The sequence below is a fragment of the Lytechinus variegatus genome, chromosome 6 (genome assembly GCF_018143015.1).
Source record: "Lytechinus variegatus isolate NC3 chromosome 6, Lvar_3.0, whole genome shotgun sequence".
NCBI lineage: Eukaryota > Metazoa > Echinodermata > Echinoidea > Temnopleuroida > Toxopneustidae > Lytechinus > Lytechinus variegatus.
Window position 1 is genome coordinate 8,917,670 of NC_054745.1, and position 25,897 is coordinate 8,943,566.

The 25,897-nt window shown below is 38.4% G+C and overlaps 1 protein-coding gene across 2 annotated transcripts; it reads left to right on the top strand.

Moving 5' to 3' along the window:
* LOC121416973 (zinc finger CCCH domain-containing protein 4-like) lies at positions 1 to 24,788 on the top strand. 2 transcript variants are annotated; one of them, XM_041610513.1, is made up of 12 exons: positions 1 to 288; positions 7,417 to 7,595; positions 8,405 to 8,628; positions 10,595 to 10,902; positions 11,567 to 11,678; positions 12,246 to 12,419; positions 13,099 to 13,199; positions 14,290 to 15,022; positions 16,317 to 16,468; positions 17,603 to 17,952; positions 18,951 to 19,304; positions 20,620 to 24,788. In XM_041610513.1, exons 1-12 carry the CDS (start codon positions 206 to 208, stop codon positions 22,764 to 22,766), a joined length of 4,917 nt encoding a protein of 1,638 aa, XP_041466447.1. In that variant the 5' UTR covers positions 1 to 205; the 3' UTR covers positions 22,767 to 24,788. The 2 variants fall into 2 exon arrangements, with proteins under 2 accessions (XP_041466447.1, XP_041466448.1); XM_041610514.1 differs by having other exon boundaries at positions 2 to 288; positions 13,099 to 13,210; positions 14,913 to 15,022.
* Positions 24,789 to 25,897: the final 1,109 nt, after the last annotated feature.

The window sequence follows — 25,897 nt, forward strand, 5'->3', positions numbered from 1 at the left end:
AATGATGACGTCATCTTTCGAAGCATTTAGTACGCCATGTTTTTCATTCTGCGAAGGGGGAAATCTGCTCATCTCTAAATGAAAGAATGGATTCATCGTGAAATGGATGTGAAAATGCTGTGAAATGTAATCATTTCCTTAACAACATTGCATAGAACACATTGACGAGGAAAAATCGAGGAAACAAACAGGAAAACGTCAAAAAATGGCGCTTGAAACCCTGTTTGAAACACCCCCGCCTCTCGTGTCCTGTGAAAACAAAGAAAGCCTAAATGAAGGCTCAGAAAGGTCGAGTAGCTATTCTCAAAATAATATTTCTATCACATATCTTGTGTAGCGTAAGTACATACACAAAGCTGTAGCAAATTGGTGATGTTCTGTGGATTTTTAAGTATGATAAATCGTCAAAATTGCTTTCTTCGTAGACGCCCTTATGACGCCGTTGTCTCATTTGCCTAATTTATTCGCGTGACGTCATGTCTTCCCGCTTGTCGTGTGGATTGGTCCACTTTGGGAGAGGGAGGATTGTTGGGGTTCTCTTCAGAGCTAGAGGGACCCGCAACGCTAACGACACCCATGCATGGCATTGAATTCGATTATTGATGTTCTGTCTGAAGAAAGGGGCGAGGCCAAGGAGAGCTTCTGAAAGCTACTTTGGGCTTGACTTATCGAGCTTATTTGGGGGATGTTGGAATTAAGTACTCTCTGTGGAATACTTAGAATATAGAAATGTATTTTGCATTGACAGAAGATAAATTGTTTATGTAACCCAACCCTCCCCTTTGTCATTCACCCCACGGTCTTCCTTTGTAGACTACATAGAGCTAGTTCAGTGTTAATTATGTGTACATGTTTCACGGCAAAGTTCGTTGACCTGCGGTGTACAGTCTTTGTATTTCAGACTAATATCAGAGAATTCATGCACTTTGAGACTTGAGTCATTTTGCCAAGGGCCAGTGTCAAAGTCAGACTAAAGAAAGCACTGTTTATCATAATGCTAGACAGGGCATTTGAGGGGTTTTTAAATTTGACCAATACTAATATTGAACCAGAGTATTGTGCTTTGCCTGTCATTTTTTGTTCAGTTATTTTTGTTTTGAGCACACCAAACTCTTAACTCTTGGGTTAGAATAGATGTTGGGCCTAGCTCAAGCAAGATTTTTTTTTATTTGTCTTAAGTTGGACTTTATAGTTTAACTGTTCTTATTTTTCAAATCTCTGGCCTGGTTACATGCATTTCATTACTTAAACCAAATCAACCTCATTTTCCTTCATGTCAAACATAATAAATTTCATTCACTAGACAATTGTAAAATCCCTATAAATCTGCAAAATATATGAAAGTAAAAAAATAATGTTTATTTTGCATTAGAATTATTCTATCTTTATAAAAATGGAGGGATGCATTTGGCAGGGGACTTTCATAAGCAATTAGAATTATTGATAGTAATTTCAAGCTCCTGAAGAATTGACCTTGAATTAAATGCAGTGAATTGGAAGAATAATATCCTTTCAATCCGCAGTATTCATTGACAATGATTGCTACATGTACGCATTTAGAGTGAAGCCTATTTTATTAGTCTTCATAAAGAGACCCTGATAAGCAAGTTCTTGAGAAATCATTTTTTTTCTGTTTCAGCTGTGTTGGCCAGCTTCAGTGGAAAATCGACAATAATGATATGCAAAGTATATATTGTAGTCTAAACTTCAGACAGCTGTGATACCATGGTTTGACAAATTAGTTTGTTCTATCCAGCAAAAATATATAGGCCTATATATGTTCTATTTTTATGCAATTGATGTTATTGGGGGCCAACATTTTTAGAAAAACTAATAGGGAAATTGGCAATGATGCAGGCAAACTGCTAAAGTCTATAGGCTTATATTGATTTTCATACACAATATAGGATCCTATTTGCATTAGCCTAAATGGCCAGAAAGTGAAATGAATCGTTTCTGCCTATACATTCCTTTGTCTCTTGAAAGTTTTAGGATTTTTAAAGTTAGTTGTAATTTAGAGGGGCTATTTTGCAACTGTACTTGGGGTGGGGCTGCTGGGGCCTTTTAGGGGTCTCCATAATGCCAAATTAGCCTATTTAAAAAAAAAGTTTATTTTTTGTCTATTTTTATTATTTATATTATTATTTTGGGGAGGATTTTTTTATCTAATATTGTTATTTTCATTTATTTTCTAAAGGGGAATATCTGCACATCTCGAATCCACAGACCATCAAAGAAATCCAATTGGCTACTCTTTGTGTATGTTGATACATTGATTTAAGGCTTTAAGCTGGCAATGTATGCATGCATGTTTGGTGTAAAATTTAATGTTCAGCTTGTAGGCTGTAGATATATGCGCATTACATATGAAAACCCCATTCCTAGAATGAGTGAAGGTGAATGTGGAAATATTTGGGATGCAGGTTGATGAGAGAGTGTCTTTTCTGTCATTTTTTCCCCCTGATTGATTGCCTCTGAATTCATTTGATAAAGTAGCAACTTGTCCCCTAGGTATCTCAATACAGTTTTTTCTCTATATAAGCATCTGTAAACAACATATGCCCTAGCTGTTCTCTATAATGAAAACAAAATATAACTTATAAGCATATTTATGTCAATGTAAGTTAGCCTATTCTAATTACATTTTGTGAATTTAGTATGAGGCTATTTGCACTTTTTATTACTTTTTATTGGGTAAAAGCAATTAAGTCTGATTTGATAAATATGAATAATACATTATAATATTTTATTATGATTATTACCATCATTATAGTATATCTTACTTTTGTCTTGACATGCAATACTCCAACAACCGGAAACCCCCCCCCCCCCCTCCCTAAAAAAAAGATGTAAAAAAAAAACATGCCATGGAATATTGACGCTCGATATTCCCTATGATAGCCAAATCAAATCCAAAATCCTTGTCTCCTTTTCCCTTCATTTCAGCCACCCACCTCTTTTATCAAGAAAGGTTTGACCCCCCCCCCCCCCCCCATGTCTCATAATGCCATTCCATTGTTTTTTCCCACACTTTACCATATTATAGGACAAGTCCACCCCAACAAATAGTTGATTTGAATAAAAAGAGAAAAATCGGACAAGTATAACACTGAAAATTTTGTCGAAATTGGATGTATATTAGGAAAATTATGACATTTTAAAGTGTTGCTTAATTTCACAAAATTGTTATTTGCACATCCTGGTTGGTATGGGAATGAGGAGCGTATGACGTCATCCACTCACAATTTCTGAAGTATGAAATATAACTTTCTCCTCATTGTCGAGTGAGATAACGATTAATTCCTCCCTTAACATGTTGAATTAGCATTATTCAATACTACATGGTACATTCAAGTTGGTCCTTTAATATTGTCAAATCTATAAAAAAAATGAAATATTGTATAATAAAACAATTAAAAAAAAAGTGAGTGATGGACATCATCGACTGACTCAGACTCACCTAGTTTAATATCACTGTTTTGTGAAAAATAAGCGAAATTTTAAAATGTCATAACTTTCTTATTTTACATCCGATTTCGATCAAATTTTCAGCACTATGCTAGTTTGATTTTTCTCTATTTATTCAAGTCACCATTTTCCTAGAGTGGGCTTGACCTTTAAAAACTCGTTGCAAGTCGTGGGCAATCTGCCCCCCCCCCCTGACGAGCTTGAAAACCTTTTTTGCCCCCCCCCCCTCTGACAAGCTTGAATATCTATATGAACTTGAAGACCCTTTTTTTTGTCAATTTTTCCTGGTACGAAATCCTGTATTTATGATTGAAGACCTTTTTTTGGGGGGGGGTTCAAAATTTTCAGACGGTTTTGCCCCCACCCCCCTGTGGAAAATTCTAGGTACGCTAGTTACTCTTTGATTGTGGATACCAACGGGAAAGACTAGAAAAGTTTGTTACCAAAAATGACAACAGATTGCAATATGGTTAATGAAGAAATATTCATTATGAAAGAAAAACACTCCAAAATAATATGAGGTTACTTGAGATTTCTTATTTATTAAAACAAAAAAAGTAATGAAATGGTAGGGGGAAAAGGGCCTTTGGCCTGTATGTTTTACAGAACACTGCATGTAGGTACATGTACGTTAATGTATGTTTTAACCCAATCGTTTTAACCAATATATGACTGAAAGTTACCTCCCAACATACAGGGGGGGGGGGGCCGGGGATCTTAATTTGCATGATGATGGTTCTGCATTGCCAGCCCAAATTTAAACATCTTTTTTCTTTTTTTTTAAACATTTTCCTGCATTCGGAACCCCTTTTTGTACTTAAATGTTTCATTTCATTAGTGTGAGTATATTGACAAGAAACATGAAAAGTTTTGATCCTGTATTAAAAGGTTGGAAGAGTCCCTAAAAGGGTCTGAATAAGTAGACTAGTGAACTGCGCTCAATAAAGCCGAGGGGAAAATGTCCATATTAAATGCTTTTAAAAAAAGCCAAATGTGGTGCATATTGATTTTTTCTTCCTTTATTTTAAGAAACAATTTCTTCTTTCCTTTTTTTAACACTTTGCTCAAATTTGATTCATTTCAATCTATTTGGGTAACGTTTTACACTAGTATCATGTTGTCCCTCATAGAATGCGAATACCCCCCTTCCCACAGAGTGGTATATGCCAAGGTGATGGCAACTCATGAATATGCAGTTTTTTGGCAACCACTGATTGGATGGCTATTTATACACCCTATTCATATTCATTATGTAGAGGGTTACAGTACATACATTTTCTGTGAGGAAATGGAAATGCGATCTCATATATGCAGTCAAACTGTCAATGTGTGATTCATTCTATATCTTTCAAACTCAAGTATTCCATGTACTAGTAATCAATACAGTATCAATGGCATTCATAGTTTGTTCATGGATGCTGTATGTTGGGGTGGGGTGGGATCATGATTAGGCCAGAAATGTGAAGTGACAATACTTCTATATATTGTCAACATTTACTTGAAATGGGTAAGCCAACATGCATGCAAGTAGTCACTTCAGTTGTTTTCCAAGTGTTGTATTGACTGATTGTCTATGGATTATTAAAAAAAAAATTGGCATTGAAGGCCACTCCCCCCCCCCCCCACCTTCTTAAAAAATAGCATGCCCAAACCTATGTTATCTAATAATTACAATATAGGCCCTAATAATAATAATAATTATTGTATAATAATAAAATGAGAATAATTATAGTAGTATATTAATGATAATGATAATAATAACATGTATAGTGCTATTCCGAAATAACAAAGTTTCTCTGTGTCTTACACAATTTTTGGAGTATAAAAAGCTCACAATGCATGGAAAGGTTATTGATTAAAACGGATTAACAATCTTGATTCTTCCTTCAAATGTAGATCTGCAATTAGTTTTTACAAAACAGTAAACCTACTTGGCTCTTTTTTGACTGTCCCTCTATTCCACCCTTCTTCCTGCTGCCACCGACTAGTTTAATGACAGAATTAGGCCTTTATGGTTCAAACATCAGTGAAAATGTCAAATTAATTCATTTACTGTCTGAACTTGAATTACTTAAGCATGCAGGGCCCCTTTGCAATATGCACTTTGAATGTTTATAGATAGATCTCTAGCCTTGTACACACTAATCCATTAACCGTGTCTGTTTGGCCAGCAGGGAATCCAAACAAAGGAATTTAGATCTGGGGGGGGGGATTATAATGCTCGTGTTCAAGAATAATTACTTCCAATTATTCTGAAGAAAAATTATTATACATTGACATTATAATGATGTCATATGATAATAATACATATAATACACCATCTGGGAATAATACTACAATAGTAATAATGATAAAACTAATTATAATGATGATAATGATAATAAAATTTGTGAATAATATGAATAACATCATGATTCTTATGATGGCAGTTATTAAAACCATTTGTATCCAATCTGCTGAGAAATTGAAGTGCTCAATATGTATAGTAACTATTTTACAAGAGGACAAATGAACAAGACAATTGAATCGTTGAAATAAAAAAAAGTTTAAAAAATGTGCTAGTTTATGCCTTAAAATACATGTTCTGGGGGCTTTCTTAACTTCCATGATTTTTTTCTCCTAATTTGGAATGAAAAACAAATATTGCATGTTTATTGAAAATGACCGTCTCTGCTCAAGGCTCTACTTTTAGTTACGATTAAATCATAGAATGGGAAAAATATATACCGCTTATATCCACTCATAGCTTTACGTATATGAAGGTGCTGTCATTTTTAGCAGTATGTCAACCACTGTCACTGTCTGTTTCTCTGCCTCTCTCTTCCTTTCGCTCTCTCTTGTTTGCTATTATCAGGGATACCAGTTTTCAGGCAAAAGCCTGAATTCAGGCCATAGTTTTAGTATTTTTATGTACAAAATATTGTATTCTAGGTGATTTTCAGGCCCTCTGATCAATTCCAACTGGCATCCCTGTATTATATTCATCCGTATTGCTGCAAACTCTAATAGCCATAGTTTGAAAAAGAATTCTACTTGAACTTTGAAAATTGCTTGAAGTAAAGCCAACATGGTCCCAGGAAGCAGACGTATCCCCATACTCCGGTACGGGTGTAGGATTGGAGCTGTGATTTTCCTATTTCCTTTCTCTGTCATCTCCATCCTGCTTGCATACTAGTAGGCCTATATAGCATATTTTTAGCAATAGCCCTGGTTTTAATTTGTGAGACAAACCTACTCGACTTTAAATCCTAGTAGATATAAAAAAAAAAAGAAATGATAGAAAAAAAACATAGAAAAGAAAAAGAAATAAATATTTGAATTTTACTTTTTTCAATTTTAAGAAAACAAACGTTAATAATATAATATATACTATGGCGAAAATAGTCAAATTGACTGGTTGCCAAATAAAAATAAGAACCCCCCCCCCCCCAAAAAAAAAAAAAAACATATCAATACCTGGGGCTGGGGGTGCTGCATGTATTATTTCCCATAGGCAGTACCCCCAGGAAATGTGGTAGGTATGCCAAATAGCAGAAATTCAACCAAAATCTGTTCAATTTGTAGCAAAACTTTTTTTTTTGCTTGTCATCTTCTCTTTAAGTGTATTGTATCTGACTGATTTTAACAGAGATAGGTTTTATTTCATTTCAGATAAAATTGATCTCAGAATACCACTCATGATTTTCATAGATTTTCATCAATATATCATTATTTTTATTGTTATTATTATTAAATTATTATCACCATCATCATCATTATTATTAATGTTATTATTGTTATTATGATTATATTATCAATACCATTATTATCATCACTTTTCTTTATTCTTATCATCATCATCATTATTATTGTTATTATGATTATATTATCAATACCATTATTATCATCACTATTCTTTATTGTCATCATCATAATCATTATTTTTTATCGTTACTATGAATATTACAGGAATCCTGAAGAGGATGGCGAGATCTTGGAAGATGGTGAGCTCAGCGACGATGTCGGAGGAGTCCAGCAAACCGATGAGATGGGCAACGAAGAGGAGGGGTACATGGATGGAGGAGGCGGTAACTATGGTTACGAAAATGATGCAGGGGTGGAGGAGGAAATGGAAGAGCAAGAGCAAGGTATGTTATTAACGGTAAATTGCCAATTAGTCTACTGCCAATTTGTCCACTCACCACATGGTCTACCTTCATTTAGTCTAATGCCATTCCATCCATCAACATTTCGTCTAACAACCATTTGGTCCAATTATCACTTCGTGTAATCACCATTTTGTCTAATCACCATTTTGTCTCATAACCAATTGGTCTTATATCTATTTCAATTTCATTCATTTTGCACAATTAACACTTAGTCCAATTAGACCAAATGGTATATGGACTAAATGCATGGCTAGTGGACCAGCTGGTTAATAGACAAAATGTTGAGTGGACAAATTGTCATTTAGACCATATGGATAGTGGACGAACTGATGGTAGACCAAATGATAGTAGATGAGCTGGCAATAGGACAAATTGGCATTAGACGAATTGGAAATAATCAGGTTTAATTTAGTATTGTGTGTGTGTGTGTGTGTGTGTGTAGATACATGCTTAAGAGCAATCTGAATCGGGCTATGAATTGGCTAGATTTCAGATCTTTGTATTGTCAGGAGTAACTTTTAGAACAGCTTTATGATATTAGATCAGCCATCAGGGCCCTGTATTAGTGATATCTGTGATTGATCATACTTATACTAGAGAAATCAGTTCCGCAATCAATTGTACTAAGCTTTATGTTGCCCAAGGCATACTGTTTCATGGATCCTATTGACAAATTGCCTGACAGTGATCATGATTGCTGTCATAGACCATTTCTTATCCGTAAATCCAGCTGCAAAATGCCCCCTTAACATAATTTTTCGTAACCGTTTCCCTTTCTCCATCTGCAGTCTTTGAAACCCCTCGCAAGAGCAGGAGACGCCACCGTCATCGGGAACATAAGGAAGAAGGCGATGATGAGGAGGAGGAGGAGGAAGGGAACGAGGAGGGGGAGGATGATCGAGAAAGAAGGAGGAGACGGAAGAGGAGGAAGGAGAAGCACAGTAGCAGACGGCACCATCACAAGAAGTCGAAAAGAAGAAAAAGGCATCATTCTAGCGAAGAAGAAAATGGGGTAAGATGATATAAGCCCTAGAGATATTAGTTTTTGCTTGTGTTTGTTCTAACTATTTGTAAGATCAGTCGTTAAGGGCCGAATACTGTGTAACACAAACCTCAATGATTAATTTTGGGACTAATTTTTACAGCTGGTCATATACAAATATCCATTGAAATCAATGGTAGTAATCTGCCCAACAGTTGATCACTATCTTCATCGGCGGATCCAGGGGGGGTGCGCAGGGTGCGCGCGCCCCCCCTAATATTTGAGCGGCGCCTTCGGCGCCGCTCAAAATAAAGAAAATAAAAAAAAGTAAAAGAAAGAAAAGGCGCCGCTTGAAAAATTAAAAATAAAGGAAAGAAAGGGAAAAGGCGCTGCTTAAAAAAAATTATACACTGATATAACATTAGCAACAGTAAAGGAAAGACTATCCCCAGCAAAGCGTAATCATATCATCTTCCTTATTTTTTTCTGGCGCCAATCAAGAATAATCAGCGCCACCTTAATCTAAATCGGCGCCGGACAAGAATAATCAGCGCTATTTAGTTATAAATCGGCGCCAGTCAAGAAAAATCGGCACTGCCAGAGTCTTAACCGGCGCCGATCAAGGATAATTAGCGCCACCTAAATCTAAATCGACGCTGGACAAGAACAATCGGCGTCATCTGGTTATAAATCGGCGCCGGTAAAGAAAAATCGGCGCTGCCTGAGTTCTTAACCGGCGCCGATCAAGGATAATCAGCGCCACCTATATCTAAATCGGGGCTGGTCAAGAATAATCAGCACCACCTGGTTAAAAATCGGCGCCAGTCAAGAATAATCGGCGCCTCCTGGTTCTAGATCGGCGCCAGTCGATTATGGATTGCCGCTGCCTGAATCTTACGTAACGTCGGTAAAAATAATCAGTACTACTTGTTTAAATCGGCGCCGGTCAAGACAAATCGGCGCTGCCTTTGTCTTAACCGGCGCCACCTAAATTTAAATCGGCGCCGGTCAAGAATGATCAGCGTCCCCTGATTTCAATAAATAAGCGCCGGTAGAATAATGAAGAAGGGCCTATTGCTAACCAAATCTAGATCGGCGCCGCGGTCAAGAATGATCGTTTTGCCCTCCCCCAATAATTCCGCATGTGCAAAAAAATAAGATGGTAATGTTACACAGAAATAAGCAAACGAGATTGAGCTACACAACTCGTTCTTTATTAAAAATCGTGCTCAAATTATCAGATTGGAACATAAAAATTTTCAGCTCGCGCTTCGCGCTCGCATCATTTCTGTAGCAAAACCCCATACTTTTCATAATTAAATAGGTGAATAGAATGTCCCGTTTTTAGTTCTGAACCTCAAAAGAACTCCCGCTTCGATTTGCAATAATCTTTTGTTGGATATAATCTTGTTCTTAATTAAAACGTACATTAAACTGTAATGTTTTCAGATCGAAATATCAAAATTTTAAGCTTGCGCTTCGCGCTCGCATTTTTTTTTAGATACCCATCTTAATCATTGGTACCAAGAATGCTTAGAATATCAAGCTTTCTGGTCAGAATATAAGTAAATTTCAGCTCGCCCTCGGCACTCGCATTATCTGTGTAGTGAGATATGTATCCTCCTCATGAGTTACTACAAACAGTCCTAAACAGGCACCTGTTTTCAGGTCAGTATACTTTAAAAATTTCAGCTCGCGCTTCGCGCTCGCATTAATTTGTCGGTGAAATATGTGTCTCTATATCATGAGTCATGTATATCTATATGATATGAGTCATATATATATATATATATATATGCATGTGTGTGTGCGTGTGCGTGATTTGACAGGGTCAGGCATTACCCCTTTTTCTTTTTCAACATTTTCTTTTATGGCGCCGGTGAAGTGCAAAAATATGTGCGCCGCTCGGCAGTGCGCCCCCCCTTTCGCAAGCTGGATCCGCCTATGATGTTCTATATCTTTCAACGCTCTTTTCGCTGTATCTTTCCATAACCAGAGTCCTGAAGACGTGGATGCAGACGGAGCACGGGCCCCTTCAAAGAAGAGACGCTCCGTTCACCGAGAAAGAAGACACCCTTCCGAGCAGGACGAGGAGGAAGACTGGCACGGCGAGATGGACGGTCCCGATGACGAAGGCAGGATGGAGAGAGCGAGAGGAAGGAGGGGGCAGAGGAGGATGAGTAGGGGAGGTGATATGTGGGGGATGAGAGGCATGGAAGAGCAGCAGGAGGAACAGGGATACGGGAGCTCTGGAGCCGATTCGTGGGAGGAGGAGATGAGGAAGTACAAAGCCCACCAGGCAGGGTGAGTAAAACAGAAAATTTCCTCTGTTCGTTTATGGGATATGGAGTCTTGGGTAAGAGATGATTGGGAATGGGGAAGTACAGTATTGGGTCTACACCCTTTCGCAGGCAGATCTTCTTCTCGGGTCATTGTAGGAGTCCTATCCAGTGAAGGGCACAAGGTCTGGCTTTATGGTTGAAAGACTCCCTTGGCAGTGCATGACACTGGTTGTACGGTGAAATTAAACATTTTTTTTTATCACGACTGGTGCTGATTTATTTTTATGATGTAGTGGCAGCAGTGGGATTGCTTAATATTAATTATGGAAGGGGGTTATAATGTTATTTTTACAGAAACATTCAGGTTGAATGTTAGCACCCAAGTGCTAATTGTGTACCGGTAGGAAACAACAGTCATTGTGGTTGGTTTAGCAAGTGTGTGCCTAACAGGCTGCTTGAAATGCTATTAATCCAGTGACCAGGTAATAATGATTGTGAAGCGCTTTGAACAGTCGTATATTGATAAAGCGCTATATAAATGCAAAGTATTATTATTGATGTGTTTATGAGAAGCCATAAGTCATAAACAATGTCTTGATCTAGGCCTCCACCCATTGGAGATATTCTGAGAAGAGTAATCAAGGATTTTCAAGAATTACTGTCTCATTCTGACTCTCTCTACCCAGGTTTGTAGATGAAGAATCAGAGGAGGAGGAGATGTCACCCCGTATGGCTGGTGCCCAACGTGGGAGGGGTAGAGGCAGGGGCAGGGGAAAGCCCCCTCCTGGTGCCAAACATGTAAGTATGTCACAGAGGAATAATGGTTATAGGGGGATGATATGGGTCTCTCCATTTGGGAAGGGGTAGAAGACAGAAAAGAATGTTGAGCTGATGGTGTCATCTCCCCCTTATGCATTTCTATTGGATTATATGACATTGTGTGTACAGGTATGCAGATTCTGCCCTCCCAAGACTGAAATAATAAGGGTTAATTTCCAATTTATAATGGAAGATAATTATTGCTGAAATCTAATTTTTGCAAAAGGGAGATGGGTTTCCAGTCATATGTATGAAAATATGAAACAATTTTGATGATATGTGATGAAATAAGAAAAAGGAAAGTAGGGACATGACCTCGTACTCCCTCCTGTTCTACAAATTTATTGCTAAACTTTGAAATTCAATCACTTCATTATTTCAATGAAAATTTCAATGTTTTGCTGAATTATATTCTATTCAAATATTATTTTCAGCCTTTGGGACCTCTAAGCGTGATTTAATCTGCTGATTGATAAATCAGCAGTTTTCTGTTTAATTGTAATTCCTCTCTACGTAATCATCAATTTTATTGTTTATTCCATACAGAGTTTCATCCAAGAGAAATTGAAGAAGATAGCTCTCGCTGCTAAGATGAAAGGCAAAGGTCGAGGTCGTGGATCCGGGCCCCCCGGTCCTAAACCACCCAAAGAACCAGTAGGAGAGAAGAAGATGATGCTACACCTCATCTGCAAATTTTACCTTGAAGGTCGCTGCAAGAAGGTCAGTTCTCATCTCTCTAACAAGGGCTACTTTCCCATACAGATGCAATCAATATCTGCACTCCATTGCAACTTTTTTATTGTATCACATTTTTCAGACTTCCAATTACGTATGAATATACAAGTAATTATCCTGACTAAGATCTTGGGAAGTAATGAAAAGAAATGTGCACAATATTTATAATTGATTTAACTTTTTGTACTTGGTTCATTATAGACTTTCTGCCGTGATTAATTGAACTTACATGTGTATATAGGGCCCTTAGCTTTTAAGCATTTAGTGTCATGACTTGTCTTTAGCCTTAGTTGATCAGTGTTTTATCTTGGAATTGGCAACATTATTTTGTTGGAATATAATTCTTGCACTTATGGAACTTGTGTTGTCATTTGGACCGACAGACGTTTTGATAATTCCATTGCATTGCCAATTAAATGATTTTTATTTCTTCTTTTCATTAAGCTTTTTTAAAGAATCAAAATAAAAAAATAAATAGAAAAGGGAAAGTAAGAATGTGGTATATGAAGATTTTATTTTATATGATACAATTTAGTTCTCTTATACATGTAGCTCTGCAAAAAAAAGGTTGCTTGCCCAATTGACTAATTTGGTGACTATACATGAAAGGGTTGAAGAACTTACATATTTCATTAATTGTTTTGCATTTGATTATATTTCACAGGGAGAGAACTGTACTTATAGCCATGATCTGACGCAACAGAGAAAGCAAGAACTCTGCAAATTTTACGTCAGCGGCTTCTGCAATAAAGGAGATACTTGCCTGTACATGCATGATATCCTTTCTATCTCTTACTTTATTAAAGAAATCAGGGTCATGTTTTGTGAGGCTCTTAGGGGTTTTCACACCAGGGGCAGGGTGTTTCACAAAAAATTAAGTTTGAATGAATAAATTGATTTCAATTAATGTAGAAAATGTACCTTTCCCTAGGGATGGGTGTTTTGTTCAGTAAAATTGAACAATATAAATCAGCATCTGCATAAAATACTGAAGCTTTATATGACTTCATTGTCTGGTTTATTAGGGGCGGGCAAGCTAGTTATTTGGTTTTATTTCGTCTCTTTGATGTTTAACATTCAATTTGTTTTTAGGAGACATACCATAAACATTGTGCAGTTTCTACTGCATGATTTATTAATGTTCATTATACTAAGGTACTTTTTAGTCACATCCACAATTGGGATTTTGTTTGAAAGCTGTCATATTAATGTCTACTTACTTCTATTGATGTACCTTAGGCTAACATCGTATGTCCAGTTTTATTCCATTGTTTGTTTTATTCTTTGCCAGATAGGCCTGTGTTGCTTGCTGCAATAACCCTCACCATGTTATTGCTCCAAGTTTGCACCAAGTTTCCTCCAAGCTGCCTCTCTCCTACCACTCCGCTCTACTCGCAACCTTTCCATCAACTTTATCGGCAACGTTTCCATGGGATTCGTGTCGGATGGGGCCAACAAATGTATTTCAAATACAACAATCGATGTTTTGCAATTTCCATTAGATTATTTATTTTGGAAACGCGGAAAGACGTTCTTGGGGGCCACAAGGGACCACTTTATTTGTGCTAAACCATGAACTCCATCACTATGTCATCTCAATCGAAAATATTCAAAGCAGAAGGAAATGTGCTGCTATTTGGGAAAGTTTGATATACGTATATAGCTTTAGCGTAGGAGAGATGCAGGCTTTTGTTTATTTTCACCTCAGTTTCCTCCTATTAATACAGAGATGAAAAATAGTTGATTATAGTCCTTTGGATATGGATTGATTATAGAGAAGACAGTGGTTTACTAGAGATACAAGAGCACATTTCCTTAACATGGTCCCTTGTGTTTTTGTGTCTTTGGCATCTAGCCATTGTAGCCATTGCCCGTTAAGCTCGGAAGATGAGGGCACTGTTCATGGCGATGAGGAGATGCAGAGAGGAGAGAGGTCGGCCAGGAGAAAAGGGGAGGTTGTTGAGGGTTCCGATATGGACTTAGCTAGCGACATAGACCAAGACCCTTGGCCAGAACCCGGTCTTCCCCCTTGGGTCCCAACCAAAGAAGACCTAGAGATTGAGAAAAGACTCTGGTGCTGGATGACCCCGGACCAGTTACCCGATCGTCCAGACCTCGTTGAAGAGCTAGGGACCGCTATCGGGTCCTGGTTCCGTGCCGATCCCTCAAACATGTACGAAGATGCTCTTGAATTTGCAGAGTATTGGGTCAGGCATGAAATGGAAAAGGTGGAGGCCCAGAAAGAAGCCCTGGGGGACTCTATCGAACCTGGTCTTGGCGCTTGGGTTCCAGTTCAGGAACCTGCTCTGGAAGACATTGTAGACATTGATCCCAAAGTAATAGACCCAGATAGACCTGGTCCGGGGTATCATTTCTATACTACACCTGGGCCAGAGGAAACTGTTCTTCGTTGGGCCTATTTACCAAAGAGCGCCCTCCTCCATGCACCTGATGTACCTTCCTTAACTCCTAATCTACGTGATTTCCCATGCAAGTACTTCCATTCAGGTTCAGAATGCTACCAAGGCGAGAAGTGCCGCTTCTCCCACGAACCATTGAATCCTCACACCAAGATGCTTCTGGAGAAGGTATGTATGAGTTTCGCAAAGGCGCAAATTCACAAAGTTATTTTTGAAAAACATCGGTAGGCTTTATGGTTCATGCATATTTCAGCTGTAGATTACTTTGTATGTTGACAATAGGTGTTATTGTTACAGTGCCCCCAATGAATGCCTGTTGCCGTGGTTAAGGGTGCTATTTTATTTATTCACGGTCCACTGTTTTGAAGAGACTCATTAATTCAAATGGACATTTTTCAATATGCGTTGTAAATTAAGTATAATTTATGCATGAAATCTGTGCAAGCAATGGGTTCAACCGATTGTTTTCAACACCACCTTTGTGGATTTGGCCAAAAATATTTTTGTGATGATTTTATTTCTTTTTATCACTTCTACAGTCGAAGTCAGCATTCTTTCACAGTACTTTATACCATTCAGAGCTAGAGCAATTGGCTCACTGGACCATATCTTATGTGATTGCAGTCAAGTTTTAAGTTGTGTGTAAACTACTGTCAAAGAAAGCAGACTAGGGGGGTGTTTCATAAAACTGTAAGTCAAGAGTGACTTTAAGAAAGACTGGTAAATCCTTTCTTGTGGTAAATGATATTCACCATTAAATGTTCATTGGTGATTATATAGCACGTAAGAAAGGTCCACCTGTCGCTTTTAACTTACGACCGATGATATTGGAAATTCGTTACAGTGAATCTCTAATAGTCAAGATTTGATATATCACCTGTCGGAAAGAATGAATCATTGAAGTTTTAAAACATGAGACATCCCAATCCTACTGGCGAGAGTCTACACTCACAGGGTTGTAAGGATGTCAAATGGTAACCCATACTGATGATGACAATGATAACATCCAATTCTTTTATAATGCATAACACATAGCTAAGCGTGTCCCTGTACACTTATATGAAATAAGAGAATAAAGAGATGACATTAGAAAGTAAATGAAGAGTGTTGGGCACCGAGTTCGTTCCATATTGAAACAAATACTTTATTTACTTTACCAGTGTGTTGGCTCAGTTGGTAGAGCGTCCGTCTCACAACCGGGAGATCGGGGGTTGAAACCCCGGCCGCGTCAGACCAAAAGACGTTAAAAGATGGGAGTTGCTGCTACCCTGTTTGGCGTTCAATGATTAAAGGGATAGAGCCTTGTCGATCTGGCACTGCACGGCGGCTGCCGGGCCCACCATTGGGCAAAGCAAATTTTCAGAGTATTTCATGCCTATTTCGAACAATAAATTATGGATTTTCATTTTAGCAAATTCTTCAAATAATTTATGATATTTTTTTCCTTCATTTTTCTTTCCAGTCCCTATCCTCTTTTGAAGAGTTTCAAGATGGTCCCCCACGCTCCCCGTCTAAGACCAAAGGTCTTCTTCCCACCCCTGGGGATACAAGTCACATACCATCTTTGCTTGACATTGACGTTCAGCCTCCACAGTTAGAGGAGCCACCAGGACCGTGAGTATCAAAATCATCTTGTAGCTGGGTAAATCCATCTGGGCCCTGTCTTACAAAGAGTTGTAATCAGTCAGACTGCAGGTCCCAAGAAAGTGGCTTCTTTCATCCAAGTGATATTCATGACTTCAGTTGTTTTGCATATTTAATGAGCTTGATGCGGACCAAAACACCTCTTTTCATTCGGTCATTGCTGCTCTAATTGTGCATCGAATTGCATGAATTCATTTTTGAGGCACACTTTCAGGCCAGAAATTTACTTTTTTAACAAAATATTGTATACAAAATAAATGACCAATATGAAAGAGTAACTTTTACTCTATCTGATGGTGCAATAATATTTCATTTAACTTGAGGTTAAAACAGGTAAATTCTTAGAGAAAGAAAATCTCACGAATCACGAGATTTTGCAAGGAGGAGGATTCAGCCACAAGATGATTTGGATGAATCTGGCCTTTTTGCTCATTAGCATATAGGGACCTGCGGTCTGACTGTAATTGATCTGATTAACTTCAACCAGGGTTGGGCTCAATCACTTTCTTCAATTACAAATGCAGTTACGTAATTGAAGAAATGTTTAATTACAATTACTTTTTAATTAAATTACCTTCTCTTCTCAATTTCAATTACCAATTACTTTTGTCAATTACAATTACAATTTCAATTGATTTCGAGAAAAGTAATAAATGAAACCTATTTTTATGATGTACTGGTACATAGTACCACCTAGCATGTTTCTGATTTACAGAGAAACTGACAAGATGAAACGTTTAGGTTAAAGAGCATTAATTCTGCTTGTTACTCTCTTTGATGCTGAAGCAGTTGACAGGTTTAAAGAAATTGAATGTAATTAAAAGTAATTGACAATGATTGAATTCAATTACAAAATCTACAAAATGGAAATCTATCATTGTCATAATTTTTTTAGGAAATTTGCACAATCTCTTAAAATGGGGAACACACACTCTTTTTTCTTCTTATTCTTCTCCTCCTCCTTCTTCTCCTCCTTTTCCTTCTCCCCTTGGATGTCAATTATCGAGCATTTTCTCATAATACTCAATTAAGGACAACAGGATTAGTCATAATATGTACATGCACTATCAGCATTTGTAACTTGATATTTTTCTTTCCTTGAAGGATGTCCTTTTACGGCGCTGACAATCCTGAGTACGCTGAGCCCAGTCAGCAGGGACCTGATCAAGGGGACTACCAAGGACAGTTCCAAGACCAGCAAGGAGGACCTGGTCCATATTCAGACCAATACCAGCAGCAACAGCAGTATCCACAAGACCAGGACCAGTACCAGGACCCATATGAGATGGTAAATCAGTTTGTGTCTCTGGCCCGATCGAACCATGATCAAGCGCAGAATCGGGATTCCACTCGTCAGGGCCAAGACCAGCAGGACGTGGATTCAAACAGAGGTCAGGAGACAACACCCTTACCAAGCTCTCAAAGTGAGGACAACTCGGCTAGTTCGGACAAAGGTCAGTTGCCAGTGCCTTGTTGTGTAGTACCCACAGATACACAGTAAAAATTACGCTTAAAATGTTCATACAACACTGTTTACTATCATGCTGTAGTTGTTTAAACAGTTTAAAGAGGTGTTGAAAGTCCCGAACAACAAATTTTATTTTATTGTATATTCTCAGAAAATTAAGCATGGTTGGGTTAAAGTGTTCACTATGGTTCATATAGTAAAGCGTTTTATGAAATTTCAAACAGCGTTTTACTGTGTAATTCATGCCAAGTGAACATATTTTCTGAAAGATAACAAAGACAGTGTTCCATCATGTCCGTTTATAAAAAATGGTGAATAGGTTTCCGTAGGCCCAATGTAGTTTATATAAAACAAGACTTATCTTGAGTATGGGGTGAGAATTACATGTTGTATCACTTTCAAGGTTCTACCCTTCTATGGAATCAACAATCCAACCCTGATATGGCCTTTGACCTATTTTAAGATACAACTTAAGAGTGAAAGTCCAGCCATAAAAAGGAGTTTAAAGGTATTGTTTAACTTTGTGAGCAGCCGATTTAAACAAATTCTCAAACCAAGATGAAACATGTGTACAAGTGCATATATTAGAACAAATAAACCATGAAAACAACCATTATTGAGTATGAAGAGCTAAAGCTACAAGGCAAACCCCGATTTTGTAAATAGGCGTCTTATAGACACCTAAAAAGTACACATAACTGTACGGGATGAAATAAGATGGTGTTTCCAGTCACTTTATATTTCAATTTTTGAAGAACTAAATGATTATTTTCGAACGCAATTTTTTCTGGGCTTCATTTTGTAACATATCACAGACACAGGTGACAAGTGTGACCTTCTAGCTCAGATTTTTTAAAAGTCAAACCAATGTTAACCAATCACTTTAAAGCCATTGTAAATATCTGTCATATAGTGCTGATCCTGTAAGCAATCGTCTATGAACTATGACTAATTATGTCTTTTAAAATTATTCGTCCTCTGCAGAAATCTCTTCAAGTGACTTCCATCCACGTGAAAGAAAAACCCAACTTCCATCCCCTCCAACCGACAACAGTACTAAATCCCCTCCCCAAGAAGAAATGGAACAGTCCGGGCAGCAGGACACCTCAGCCCCTACGTCGTCCAGCGCTTCCAGGCCCGTCCAGGGTGAACTGTCTCCTGAGCCGTCGCCTCCCCAAGGTTCTCCTGCAGGCCAGAAGCCTGAGAAACAGTCCATCCCTGCCTCCATCCCGGCAAAGCAGAAGGCCCTCTTCATGAGGATACAACAGAAGCAGCATGATGGGAAGACAGGAAGTGATGTCAATTCAGAGTCAGATGACAATAGCAAGCGTAAGTCATGTGAGTATCTTTCCCATTTGATATTTTAAAGTTTAAAGGCCACCGCACACCTTACGACCCGACCGGTTGCCGACTGGCTCGCGACTGGGTGAGGGGAGATGAGTCGCAAGGCAATCATAAGCCTCGACACCGCACACCTTGCGATCCGATCTGCGACTCACGCATGCGCTTTTTGCCCTTTGCCATAGCATCTGAGAAATTGCGCTTATTACTGCGTATGCGCGTTGTTTATCATGATACGCTTTATGCAACTGTCCTGTCTGATTGGCTGGAGGTTGGATTGAGCTTGCGATCCAGTCATAAGGATTTGACATGTCAAATCCTTCCGATTTTCCTTGCGACTTGTCTCTGACCGGTCTGCGACACTCAAGCTGACAAGTGCTGTGACGTCACATCTCCCCTCACCCAGTCGCAAGCCAGTCAGCGACCAGTCGGTCGTAAGGTGTGCGGTGGCCTTAAGACATACATTTATAACTGATTGCCATATGTTTCACTCGATTTTCTATAATGTCATAATTATTTCATTGTTCAGTGCTTTTATCAGTGAATAAATTGTACAATTAGTAGTTTTATGATTAGTAACTTTTCCCTTTTGATAACTTAAAATATTTTAGTTTGATTCATATTATCATTTAAAAATAATATTGGTTTATTTATGTTACTAAGTATTGTTATATTTGACTTAGATTTTGACTTTATTTTCATGTATGATTTGATGGTTTATGTTGTTCTTTATGTTTTCATCAGGTCATTAATGAAAAACAGTTTTTTGCTGATCTTTTGTACTTGAATAAATATGTTCTAATAGATAAATAAACAGCTCTTTTACTAAATTTATCACTCCTCTTGTCAAAAGTTTCGTCAAATTTCCTTCTGATTCACTTCTCCACTGCGAGTCGCCATTTTGAACTGAGCGTCGTACACTTTCACTATGGCAGAGTGAACACAAACATTTGTAAATCACTGCAAAAGTTTTGATAACTTTTGTGGAATAGCGCCATCTGATGTCCATAGTCTGAAATTTGATATACACATGCTGTTTTCATTGTAGGGGTATTTACAGCGCGGTGCTGACGCCTCAATCGGAAGATAGGTCAAGCACATAATATTACGTGCCTCGCACAGATCGTACGCTCGCCCAGCACGTAATATTAAGTGCTGCGCAGTCAAGTGGTTAAGCAGTGTGCAGATGTATATTTTTCAGCTAACGGGAGAGATATTTTCAAAAATCATTTAACCCACAAGGGGAGAAATACCATTCCCTATACAATAATGTCATAAGCTTTCAATGTCTATTCATTTGTTTTGCTTGCAGCTCAAGACGAGGCGCTCTGGTATTCAAGCGATGAAGAGGAACGAGCTAAGAAGAAAAGCTCCTCTGCTAAGAAGATGAATGAGCCAGTCATAACCCCTAAGGATTCTGCAGAAAAAACGTCAGATCCAGGACTTCCTGCTGACACTGGTCTGAGCTCTGATGCTGTCAAAAAACTGACTGCCATCCAAATCCCAAGTGCTCTCGCCAATCTTTTCGCTGGAAAGACCACGCCCACAACTCCGTCGAGTTCTGGTAACCAGGTGACTTTCAATCTTCTTGATTTTGTCAAGAAGGGACCTGCAGCATCCAAACCCGCCCCTCTGACTCCTACTTCACCTCAGACTGAAATCTTGGACTCTCCTATGTCACCGGTCAATGAGGAGTTTAGGTTGATTGAATGTATTCGTGAACCAGGTAGACCAGACCCTCGTTCAGGGAGGGAGAAAAGGGACAAGTCTGATATGCGTTTTAGAGTTTTGCATTGGAAAGACAATAAATATTCCATCAATGACCCAGACGATAGGCCGTCACTGCAACCGATTGAGTTAACAACACCAACTGAGCTTAAAGGTCAGCCCAACTTTCCAAAGACAACTCTCTCTCAATTCATGCCTGGAAATCAAATGGCCCAACCCAGCATGACAGTGCCGCCAAGTCAAGGTCCTATTGACCCAAGAATGAAGAGAGATCCCCGGCTTGCAAGAATGCAAGGACTTGAGGAAGCCGCAGGTCCAAAGGATCCACGTATGAATAGAGACCCCAGGTCAATGGCTTCAAACGTGCCAAATATGCCAGACATGGGAATTAATAACATGCCCCCTCCCCTTCTGCCAATGCCTGATGAAAGAATGAGACACATGGGACCGGGTCCTAGACCTTCACCTCAAGATGGACTTTTACCCATGCCACCTGGGGGCCCGAGACCACCACTTGGACCACTGCCTCCGTTTATGCCAGGTCCTAGGGGTATGTTGCCGCCATTTGGTGGACCACTTCCTCCAATGGGTAGGTTTCCTCAAGATATGCCTCCCCCAGACATGAACATGCCACCTAGGGGTCCACCTTTCCAAGGACCTGGACCAAGAATGGGTCCTGGACCTGGGCATGGTCAACATCCTCCATTTATTAGGACTCCATTAATCAGACAGATGTCCGATGGATCAGGTAATGTCTCAGGCCCTCCCAATTTTCAGGGTGGACCAGGCCCAGGAGATCTGCCAATGAACAGATTTAGAGGACCTTCGCCAAACGATCCGAGGGGTAATGTCAATGACCCAAGGAACATTAATCCTAGACAAGCAGCTCCAGATCCGAGACAGGCAGCGCAGGATCCTAGGGATCAAAGACAGGCAGCACAGGACCCCAGAAGTCAAAGACAGATAGCACAGGATCCTCGAGATCCAAGACAGATGGCACAAGATCCGAGAGGTCAGAACCAGACAGTACAAGATCCTCGAGATCCTAGACAGACGGTGCAAGGTCCCAGAGATCCTAGACAGATGGCACAGGATCCCAGAGACCCACGACAAGGTCTTCAAGAATCGAGAGATCCCAGGCTTGCACAGACTGACTCTCGAGATCCCAGGAAAGGTCCTCCTGCAGAGAGCCGTGATCCTCGACTTATGAGGCAAATGAGCAGTAACAAGCCCGGAGGTGGCAGTCCTTCTCAGTCAGACAACTTGCCAGCTCAAGATATCGATGAAAGGTTGAACATTCCCAAACTTCAGGATGTTGATCTTCGTAGGCAGGTTCCTGACCGTAAAGCCAAATTGCAAGGATTCTCTATCCCAAAGTTGCCGAAGCGATGCGATGTAGCTGAAGCTGACACGACTAGTGGGGATCCTGATAATTTGGGTGGCAGCGGTGGGATTAGTCACAGGAAGGTACCCAGTGCGCACCACGGTCTTCCACAGGGTCTGTCATCGTTTGATGTCGGTGGTAAGACCAGGACTAATTTCCCCAGCGGGGATCCAAGGACTAATAGCGGGAGGGATTCTCCTCAAATGACCCTCCAGATTCAGATCCCTGGTAACGGGGAAGGCGATGGTGACATGGCTGCGGCAATCGCTCAACTAGCCGAGGAACCTGATATCCAACTTAAGGACATGTTCAAGACCCAGGATCCTACAGCATCGCCGTTCTGTTGATAACCCCATGAAAACCATGCCATTCTTGTGAGAAGCTGCCATTTGAAATGAGTACTTATTAGATTTAACACCAGTGACCCATGCATCATTTATCAGTTTCTTGGAACTTATTATTTGATATTTTTCTCTACTGCTATAAGCCACTGACAGCATGTTACTTGATTGGCTGATAACGATGCTGTCGTTAATTTTAAGCATTTGTTATTGATAGCAAGTTTCATGAAACAATCTGTTGGTTACAGTGTTGTCCCACCTGGAAGATTTAGCCATTATTATGGTAAGCTGTTTTGTCAATTATACTGTGTTTACACTGAATCGGCTTTTTCATAGCGTGTAAACGTGAGTAACTTGCATCGGCTCGCGGTTCAGAACCGGCAATTTGCACCACCAAAGTAGTAGGTTCTGAACTGCGAGCCAATGCAGAATCGGCTTTTTTACTACGTGTAAACAGAAAGCCGATTCTGCATCGGCAATTTGTGCGCATTTCATTTACTTAACCATTGTGACGTAATTGTAAGCGCACTGATCCAGCTTTTGGTTCTTAACCAAAAGCCGATCAAGTGTAAACACGGTATTAATCTTATTTCAAGAATTAAATTCTTGTTATCAAGTGGCTTGCAATAAATATGTCACACACTGACTGAATCATTCTGGTGGAACAGCCTCCTCAATACATGTATATGAGAGAATGTTTATTTTGAAATTATTTGAAGACATGAGTCAGTTTTGTTTCAACATCATCATGAAGAAAATTGTCTTTTTTTTTGTTCATTCATATGGTACGTCCACATTGTATTAACATAGAAGAATGTGTTGCACTATGGCCGAGTGAAATGTGAGACTCAAATAGTATTTATATACAGTTTGTTTGTTCTGTGAACATATCAATTGTTGAAAGCTGAATACAATTTTATAATAAAGAGTAAAATAATGCCCTCCACTTTTGTACAATTTAACATCTATAGCTATATTCAGTAAGAGGGTATGGATCTATTGTCTAGGGTCAGTTTTCATTGATTTTTGTAGTTTGTTTTAATTCCATCAATCAATATTTCTTTTCTCATTTCTACTCTTTGCCGTTTTGACTCCTTTTTTGTTTTCTTCCTCCCTCTCTTTCCCTCTTCCTCTAACTTCTCTGCCTTTTTCTTAATATTCGTATTTCCTTTTTCCATCTTTTCATTTTCCATCTTTCCTCTTTTACATCTTCTTCTTTACCATTTTTTTCTTTTTCTTCTTCGTCTAAGTCTTCCTCTTATTCTCCTTCATTTCTCTTCTTTTTTTACTCTTGATTTAATTTTCCTCTACAAAATTGAGAGAGTTGTAAAATATGAGAAACTTCTCCATGTACTTTCTATGGCGATTATCAAATTGGCAATATCGCTTTAGAATGACAGACATGTGTGCAACCTTCTGTTTTCTGCCTCATTGGCACGAATTATATCTCAAGATAGACTGTATTTGTATTACAAAATTGAATTTCCTTTGATGTATCTGAGCTGAGAAGAAAGTAAAATGTGACCAGCCACCCAACACCAACAAGTCAGCTGACATATTTTTTTATCATTATTATTTAGCTTGAAATTGCACATCCTAAGCTGTAAAGGGATAAGTAACTTGTCAAAATTAGACACCAATAACCTTGAAAACTTCAACTTTTGACAGTATGATGAAGAAAACTTTTTTTTTATGTAGGCAAATTAACAAAGAACCTTCCCTGGTGACATTTTGTTGGTTTGGGGTACACATTAAGGGGTGATACTGAGCATATTAAAATTGTAGGAACTCAAAAAGCATTTAAATTATCACTGCAAAATTAATGAAGTCTACAAAAGTCAAACTTCTTTATTAAATTCCAAGCATTTTTATGACCATGATGGTGTTTCACTGGGATTTACAAAAACACTATAAATTTTATACAACTCTGCTTACTGTATGAACCTTACCACAGTTGTTTAAACAGTTAAACAAGTGTTTAAAATCTTAAACCACAAAGCTTTATTTTCAGATTTAATTTTCAATAAATTTGGCTTGGTTATTTAAACTGTTAAACAACTACTGTAAGCTCCATATGGTAAACAGCATTGTATAAATTTTAAAACAGGATTTTTGATAATTGTGTAAAAAAATTGCCCTTTAACTCCCAGCAGGTTGCATTATGTATCACATCACAGTATTTGGTGGTATCATAGCTGGGTGATGTACCTGATTAATTCATTAATGTAAGTGCTTTTAAATAACCCATACGAGTAAACACAGTTTATCACAGAATATGTCTATGTCTTGGGTTTCTTTCTTCAGTCACTTTAATTGCACTCAGGAACTTCATGTATATTTATAGATTTGCTCTACTAAATCCCCAAAATGTGAGTGTAATTATTACAAGCCATTACTTGATTTTACGACTTGGTATGCCCTAAAACAGTTATGATTTGAAGATTATGAGACGAGAATATGTTTTAACAGATAGATATTGTGATTTTACATAAAATGTATTTTGAACAGGTGCCCGATTGATATTCAGAATCATGTAATGGGCTGAACATTTCAGGATATATTTTTGACAGTTCCTTCTTAATTACTAATCCTTTGATTTGTAAGATAAATGCGTATAGGTCCCACTTTAAGGAAAACACAATTTTGTTGATAGAGGGCACTATATGTGTTTGATTCAAATGAAAAAAAAATATGTCCATTTTCACATAGAATTTGCAGTTTAAAAAATATCAAATGGCTACATCCAGTCTTTAAGATTGTAATGTATGATGATAGTTAAGTATAATTCACATTTCTGACTGTTATCAAAACTAAAGTCAGGCTTTCATGGGTTGGGCGTGTACTGCTATGCTCAAAGCACATTGTACCAAAGTGACAACATTTTGAAGTTTTGCCAATTACTTTCTGATACGATGCAGAGCCCTGAAAAATACATAAAACTATTAGAAAAAAGTAATAAAATTCTATGCATGCTGCATCCATTTACAATCTATCAGTAAATTTTGTACAGTGGTAAAAAGAAATGAATTAATTTATTAATTCATTAAATTGGCAATGAGTGGAACCACAAAATCCTTGTTTTATCATTAAAATTTTGATATTTTCTTTTAAAATGCAAAGTACTTAAAATCCAATCT